The sequence below is a fragment of the Oncorhynchus nerka genome, linkage group LG4, assembly GCF_034236695.1.
Source record: "Oncorhynchus nerka isolate Pitt River linkage group LG4, Oner_Uvic_2.0, whole genome shotgun sequence".
NCBI classification, from domain to species: Eukaryota; Metazoa; Chordata; class Actinopteri; order Salmoniformes; family Salmonidae; genus Oncorhynchus; species Oncorhynchus nerka.
In genome coordinates this window covers 37391406-37399530 of record NC_088399.1, presented here as the reverse complement: position 1 = coordinate 37399530, position 8125 = coordinate 37391406, and the positions used below count along the sequence as shown (strand labels likewise).

The window sequence follows — 8125 nt, the reverse complement described above, 5'->3', positions numbered from 1 at the left end:
TCTCCTGTATAAAAGGTGTGCTGACAGGTGTCTCTGGATCAGCATGATGAAGACACTGGGTGTTTTGGTTGCCTCTGCCCTGTTCCTGGGGACCGCCTCGGCCGCCACTGTAAGTCCATTTGAGTTTATTTGGTGTAATTAAAGATTTTGTAAATGTTTTTTTCTGAAACCCAATTCCAAATATATTTGTTAATAATGCAGGTGTTTTAATGTAGCTAGAATGTTTGTTTTTTTAACTATCTGTGGGAGGTTAGCAGAGCGGTGTATCTGTTCTTATCTATTCTTATTTACAATAAAAGTGACTCAAATGACAATACATTATTTACCATTCATTTCTATGGGTCACAAAATAATCTGAAACACAACCAAAACAAACAGCTAATGCATCCCACAAATTTGTAGAGTCACAAGCTTGATTTAGTCATTATGTGCTTTGATTATGGGACCAAACACTTTCTAATACTTTAATACACAAATAAGTGAATTTGTCGTAATACCTTTGGTCCCCTAAAACACTCAAATTAAAGCTGCTATTAAAGATAGTCTGCACACTGGTGTAGCACAGAGACAAAATATCAAAAAATGTGTACATTTCCCAATACTTTTGGAGATCACTGTAGTTTCACAAATAAAATAGGCTAAATATGAAATTGTTTATACTGATAAAGTAACCAATAGTGAAACACAAAGGGTTAAACCTGTATTTTTACTCGCACTGCAGGTTTTTGACATCTTTATCATCAACAGGTTGATAAGCAATGTGAATTCAACAGCTGAACACCTTTTTTTGCAACAGTTGACTAATAAAACAAACTCAAAACAATGACACCACTACATGCATAAAACAACAACACTGAATACATTTGTGCATAATAAAAACAGTTTCACACTTGCATATATTACTGAATGAGTATTGAGTTAGTATCTGCCCTTTTTGGGTGTGCATGTGTAGCTTGGAGTGGTGTACACTGAGGGAGGCATGGTGCAAGGGAAAAGAGTCAATTCTGATGGACTCCTCCGCACCATGGATGTCTTCAAAGGAATCCCCTACGCTGACAAGCCCGGCGTTTTTGAGAAGCCCAAGCGTCACCCTGGATGGGATGGTGGGTAAAAACATAATGCTTCCGATGTCCATAAGACAAGGAAAACAATTTAGTAATACAGAAGCAGATTGTAAAAATAAATATTGGACAGCCGTATTGGACCATATCAGACCTTAGCCTTCCTAACACTCATCTCAGTTGACTGACTGATTCTCCTTGTGTCTCCTTCCAGGTGTTCTTAAGGCTACAGAGTTCAAGCCGAGGTGCATGCAGCTGAACTTGCTCCAGTCTGACACCCGTGGCCAAGAGGACTGCCTTTTCCTGAACATCTGGGTCCCTCAGGGCCTCAGTGGTATGTAACATGCACCAGTGTCTTTCACCCGTACCTGTCACAAGAGTAGGATGTCTTTATCCACATATCAAAACCTGATACAGTATGGTCTGCTGATGTTTAATAATACTAATATAAATATAACTATGGTGTAATTCTACAAATGTATTGAAATGTATCTCCTCCCTTCCTAGTTTCCACTGGGCTGCCAGTCATGGTTTGGATCTTTGGAGGTGGTTACCTGGTTGGAGGCTCTATGGGCGCTAACTTCTTAGATAACTATCTGTACGACGGGGAGGAGATTGCAAACAGGGGCAAAGTCATTGTGGTGACTCTGGGTTACCGTGTGGGCACCCTGGGCTTCCTCAGCTCTGGAGATGCCAGTGGACCTGGTAGGTATCAACTAAGGCTTTGCCTGGCTAGCTATGTGGGTGGTGGGTGGGTGGGTGGCTTTGGTATGATCTGTGCCGCATCAGCTGATGTATGACATTGACCTTTTCTTCATGTAGTGATTCTCAGGTGACTGAGTCCACTATATGATAATACTGATTAAGAATACGGTGTTCTTCTAACCTTTAATCATCAACTGGCTGTCAGAAACTTTTGCCATTCGGTGAGAGCCAGATGTACAGTATGTTAGTAGGGAGAGTACTGCTGCTGGCTCACAGAGCGGTCTTCCATGTCAGGTAACTATGGTTTGTGGGACCAGCATGCTGCCATTGCCTGGGTGAATAGGAACATCCGTGCCTTCGGAGGAGACCCCAACAACATCACCGTCTTCGGAGAGTCTGCCGGCGCTGCTAGCGTCAGCTTCCAGGTGTGGGACTAAAAAGATAACTAACAGTTTTAATACAGAGCTTTCAGGGCAAAGGTAGTCATGTCGAAGTACAAAAAAAGGCCAGTACAAGGATGTTTCTTCAGTCTCAATGTTATATACTCTTCATTATAATATCATTATTATTCAGTGTCTTCCTGTCATAAAACATAAGTTTACTGTCACAGTGTGTAGTTTCTGGTAACTCGTGTCTATGACATTTGCTTATTACATTTGATACGTTTAACAATGAGAACCGGGAGACTTCTGATCCCTTATTCTGAACCATGATGTCCTGTACAGAGTGATGGTCAGCCGAGTTCCTGAGACCTCTGTGATCTAATAAACAGGGTGATAGAAAACACTTGTACTTTAGACCATTTTAAGTTGAGCCTTTTTAAATGGTTAGATACAGTATATGTAAGCATATAATGATTGTAAGTAAAGATACTGTAGGTAAGGATATGGCTTTCGGCATGGGTCCTCCGTCCACAGTATTAACAGATTAGCAAATGCAAAAATGCAATGTACTAATTTGAGTTTGAATGTACTTTACACCACACAGACGCTTTCTCCCCATAACAAAGGGCTGATCCGCAGGGCCATCTCCCAGAGTGGCGTTGCTCTCTGCCCCTGGGCCATCAACCACAACCCTCGTGCCTTTGCAGAGATCGTATGTGTACTTCAGTAACATTGGGGGGGGGGGGGGGGGGGGGATGAAACTGACAGAGATGCATGTTGGTTGTTAAAGGGTGGTCTCATCCTCCTCTCTCTTTAGGTTGCTGGGAAGGTGGGCTGCCCCATTGATGATCAGATGATGGCCTGCCTGAAGCTCATTGACCCTAAGGAGCTCACCCTTGCTGGTACCCTGTCCCTGGCTGTTTCTCCCTCCAGTGAGTATTCACTGAGGTTAAAATAAGGGGATGTGGCACACTTTGAGAAAGATGCTAAGGAGGTTGTGGTTTGCATGCATTGATGCCTGTATAGATGAGCATTAGCCTGACGCTCACATATCTCCTCAGCCCACCATTTTACACAGGAATTTGGTGATGGCCATGTCCTACCCATAGCGTTAAAAGGTATGTCTTTCTCTGCCTGCCTCCTCTAGCGCCCATAGTGAGCAACCTGGCCCTCTCCCCAGTGATCGATGGGGACTTCCTGCCTGATCACCCAGGGAAACTGTTCCACAACACTGCTGACATTGACTACCTTGCAGGGGTCAACAGCATGGATGCCCACCTATTCACTGGATTAGATTTACCCGCCGTCAACAAGCCACTCGCTAACCTCCCTCTGTGAGTGACTTTGGGCTGATTGGTTACCTGGGAGGAGGAGGGTAGTCTGTTCAGTGTTGGCCATGTGCATTGTGTAGCTTAAATGGGACAGCAGATGTACCCACAAAGCATTTTATAGAAGCAACCAAGTCTAACTAACAAGTAGGAGTAGAATAAAACATGTATTAAAAAGAGTAAGGTTATCAGTTTGGGCAGGTCCCTAACACAGTTGGCTTAAGAAGGGTTTTTTAGATCTCTTGAGACTAATCTCTCGCTTCCTCACTGAAGGTCAGATGTGAAACTGCTCCTGGGTTCTTTGACTAAGAAGGGAGAGGCCTCTATCAATAGCGCTTTCGCAGAGTACACGGCAGACTGGGGCGATAAGCCCAGTCAGGAGACCATCAAGAAGACTGTTGTTATGATCGAGACTGACTACGTCTTCCTGGTTCCTACCCAGGCTGCTCTCTATCTGCACGCCTCCAATGCCCAGTGAGTCTACCTCCTTGTTACTCTAGCACAGCCCTTCTCCCCCAGTATGTGCTGCTTCCTATCCCAGCGTCACATATCGGATATCTAATCATTCCCCCTCTCCATGCCCTATCCCAGATCTGCACGCACCTACTCCTACCTGTTCTCAGAGCCCAGCCGCATGTCCGGGATAGTTCTACCTTTCCCCAGCTGGATGGAGGCTGACCACGCTGAGGATCTGCAGTTTGTGTTCGGCAAGCCCTTCTCCACGCCCCTGGCATACTGGCCCAAGTACCGCAATGTCTCCAAATACTTTATCGCCTACTGGACCAACTTCGCCAGGACCGGGTAAGAAAGAGCTGCAGAGCAATCATATACAGTAATCACACCCCGTGGGGGATATATACACTGCTCAAAAAAAGAAATGGAACACTTAAACAACACAATGTAACTCCAAGTCAATCACACTTCTGTGAAATCAAACTGTCCACTTAGGAAGCAACACTGATTGACAATAAATTTCACATGCTGTTGTGCAAATGGAATAGACAACAGGTGGAAATTATAGGCAATTAGCAAGACACCCCCAAAAAAGGAGTGGTTCTGCAGGTGGTGACCACAGACCACTTCTCAGTTCCTATGCTTCCTGGCTGATGTTTTGGTCACTTTTGAATGCTGACAATGCTTTCACTCTAGTGGTAGCATGAGACGGAGTCTACAACCCACACAAGTGGCTCAGGTAGTGCAGCTCATCCAGGATGGCACATCAATGCGAGCTGTGGCAAGAAGGTTTGCTATGTCTGTCAGCGTAGTGTCCAGAGCATGGAGGCGCTACCAGGAGACAGGCCAGTACATCAGGAGACGTGGAGGAGGCCGTAGGAGGGCAACAACCCAGCAGCAGGACCGCTACCTCCGCCTTTGTGCAAGGAGGAGCAGGAGGAGCACTGCCAGAGCCCTACAAAATGACCTGCAGCAGGCCACAAATGTGCATGGGTCTGCTAAAATGGTCAGAAACAGACTCCATGAGGGTGGTATGAGGGCCCGACGTCCACAGGTGGGGGTTGTGCTTACAGCACAACACCGTGCAGGACGTTTGGCATTTGCCAGAGAACACCAAGATTGGCAAATTCGCCACTGGCGCACTGTGCTCTTCACAGATGAAAGCAGGTTCACACTGAGCACATGTGACAGATGTGACAGAGTCTGGAGACGCCGTGGAGAACATTCTGCTGCCTGCAACATCCTCCAGCATGACCGGTTTGGCGGTGGGTCAGTCATGGTGTGGGGTGGCATTTCTTTGGGGGGCCGCACAGCCCTCCATGTGCTCGCCAGAGGTAGCCTGACTGCCATTAGGGAACCGAGATGAGATCCTCAGACCCCTTGTGAGACCATATGCTGGTGCCCTGGGTTCCTCCTAATGCAAGACAATGCTAGACCTCATGTGGCTGGAGTGTGTCAGCAGTTCCTGCAAGAGGAAGGCATTGATGCTATGGACTGGCCGCCCGTTCCCCAGACCTGAATCCAATTGAGCACATTTGGGACATCATGTCTCGCTCCATCCACCAACGCCACGTTGCACCAATGACTGTCCAGGAGTTGGCGGATGCTTTAGTCCAGGTCTGGGAGGAGATCCCTCAGGAGACCATCCGCCACCTCATCAGGAGCATGACCAGGCATTGTAGAGAGGTCATACAGGCACGTGGAGGCCACACACACTACTGAGCCTCATTTTGACTCGTTTTAAGGACATGACATCAAAGTTGGATCAGCCTGTAGTGTGGTTTTCCACTTTAATTTTGAGTATGACTCCAAATCCAGACCTCCATGGGTTGATACATTTGATTTCCATTGATAATTTTTATGTGATTTTGTTGTCAGCACATTCAACTATGTAAAGAAAAAAGTATTTAATAAGAATATTTCATTCATTCAGATCTAGGATGTGTTATTTTAGTGTTCCCTTTATTTTTTTGAGCAGTGTATATATATACATACAGTATCAGCCAACCTGTGGGCACACCTACTCATATACATTGTAGAATAATAGTGAGGACATCAAAAGTATGTATTAACACATATGGAATCATGTAGTAACCAAAAAAGTGTTAAACAAATAAACATAGATTTTAGATTCTTCAAAGTAGAATCCTTTGCCTTGATGACAGCTTTGCACACTCTTGGTATTCTCTCAACCAGCTTCACCTGGAATGCTTTTCCCACATTCTTGAAGGAGTTCCCACATATGCTGAGCACTTGTTGGCTGCTTTTCCTTTACTCTGCGGTCCAACTCATCCCAAATAATCTCAGTTGGGTTGAGGTTGGGTGATTGTGGAGGCCAGGTCATCTGATGCAGCACTCCATCCCTCTCCTTGGTCAAATAGCCCTTACACATGATAGTGCCAATAAGCGCAAACCAGATGGGATGGCGTATCGCTGCAGAATGCTGTGGTAGCCATGCTGGTTAAGTGTGCCTTGAATTCTAAATAAATCACTGACAGTGTCACCAGCAAAGCACCCCCACACGTCACACTTCCTCCTCCATGCTTCACGGTGGGAACCACACATGCAGAGATCATCTGTTCACCTACTCTGCGTCTCACAAACACACAGCGGTTGAAACCAAAACTCTCACATTTGGACTGATCAGACCAAAGCACAGACTTCGACCGGTCTAATGTCCATTGGTCGTGTTTCTTGTCCCAGGCAAGTTTCTTCTTATTATTGGTGTTCTTTAGTAGTGGTTTCTTTTCAGCAATTTGACCGTTAAGGCCATATTCACGCGGTCTCCTCTGAACAGTTGATGTTGAGATGTGTTTGTTACTCTGAAGCATTTATTTGGGCTGCAATTTCTGAGGCTGGTAACTCTATTGAACGTATCCTCTGCAGCAGAGGTAACTCTGGGTCTTCCTTTCCTGTAGCGGTCCTCGTGAGAGCTAGTTTCATCATAGCACTTGATTTTTTTTTGAAGAATATCAAATGTGTCTAACTCTTTTTAGTTTACTGCATGACTCCATATGTGTTATTTCATAGTTTTGATGTCTTCACTATTATTCTACAATGTAGAAACAGTCAAAATAAAGAAACTCTTGAATGAGTAGGTGTGTCCAAACTTTTGAGTGTGTGTGTGGCAATTTAAAAGAAAATACCATTTCAAGTTCTAAAATGATATTATCCTCACAGAAAACGATGATAAATCGAATGTTCTCACCATTATGTTTTTCTTACCATCCTCAACCCCTTTCCCACCACAGAGACCCCAACAAGGGGGAGTCCAATGTGCCTGTAACCTGGCCTGCATACACGACCTCTGGGCAAAAGTACCTGGAGATCAACGCCAAAATGAACAGGAACTCCGTCCATGAGAAGATGAGGGTGCGCTTTGTGAACTGGTGGTCTAACACCCTTCCCTCCATCTGAGGTAGTTCTCACTGAGCACAGGCTCCCTGATGCATAATTGACATCATGCTACATTCACAGCTGTACAGATTGGTCTTGTTATGTCACAAATAAATGCAAGCCTACTAGTACCACCAGATGGATTTCTGATTGTAACCATTTTGTCTTCATAAGTAAATTAATGCAATTAAGAAGTCTACCCTGTTGTCTGTTTTTAATACTGTCCAGTCACCAGTGAAATGTGTTTTTGTTTGTATTTATCAAGAAATGGTCGTATATGTACACTATCAACTCCTTACTATTATATATATATATATATATATATATATATATATCAAAGACCAATGGTGATAGAAATAGTAGCATGTTGGTGTATACCTATTCACCCAAATTGCATCAGAGTTTACAGTGGAGTTGTTTTTCTCGGATTAGTTGCAGTACTTATTTTGGCCACCATAGGTCACCGAAAATGTACTAATGGAATATGGTTCAATCCGAGATTAGATGAGTTGCTCACAGTCACTAGGGGGTTGACATTTTTTGGGAAGAAGGTGCAGTTAGAACCAGAGCCTATAAACTGAAAAACCCTATTACAGAATCTTGACCAGTGGCATGAACGCGTACCCAGCTTCAGCCCAGCTTGCAGCTTGAAACAAAAAGGGAATCATGTTCTTAGCCGAGGGACATGAAAATATATACAATATTCTTTACCACAGGACACTTCAACAATTGACTATCCTGGCAAGTAAGGAAAAAGGAGGCGAGCACTCCGTTTTTGCATAAATCATCCGATATTTAT

General features: G+C 44.5%; 1 protein-coding gene across 2 annotated transcripts; it reads left to right on the top strand.

Annotated features, from left to right (window-relative positions):
• On the top strand, positions 1 to 7525 carry LOC115123484 (bile salt-activated lipase-like). Of its 2 annotated transcripts, XM_029652836.2 has the most exons (11): positions 2 to 109; positions 953 to 1103; positions 1276 to 1395; positions 1569 to 1766; positions 2061 to 2191; positions 2754 to 2861; positions 2967 to 3081; positions 3297 to 3483; positions 3751 to 3951; positions 4069 to 4278; positions 7182 to 7525. In XM_029652836.2, the coding sequence occupies exons 1-11, from the start codon at positions 44 to 46 to the stop codon at positions 7345 to 7347; spliced, it is 1653 nt and encodes a 550-aa protein (XP_029508696.1). In that variant the 5' UTR covers positions 2 to 43; the 3' UTR covers positions 7348 to 7525. The 2 variants fall into 2 exon arrangements, with proteins under 2 accessions (XP_029508704.1, XP_029508696.1); XM_029652844.2 differs by lacking the exon at positions 2754 to 2861 and having other exon boundaries at positions 1 to 109.
• Positions 7526 to 8125: the final 600 nt, after the last annotated feature.

Coding starts and splice junctions, on each gene's coding strand:
- LOC115123484 (XM_029652836.2), top strand. CDS start 44: ATGATGAAGACACTGGGTGTTTTGGTTGCCTCTGCCCTGTTCCTGGGG. Junction 3,952..4,068: donor CTGCACGCCTCCAATGCCCA/GTGAGTCTACCT, acceptor GCCCTATCCCAG/ATCTGCACGCACCTACTCCT. Junction 4,279..7,181: donor ACCAACTTCGCCAGGACCGG/GTAAGAAAGAGC, acceptor TTCCCACCACAG/AGACCCCAACAAGGGGGAGT.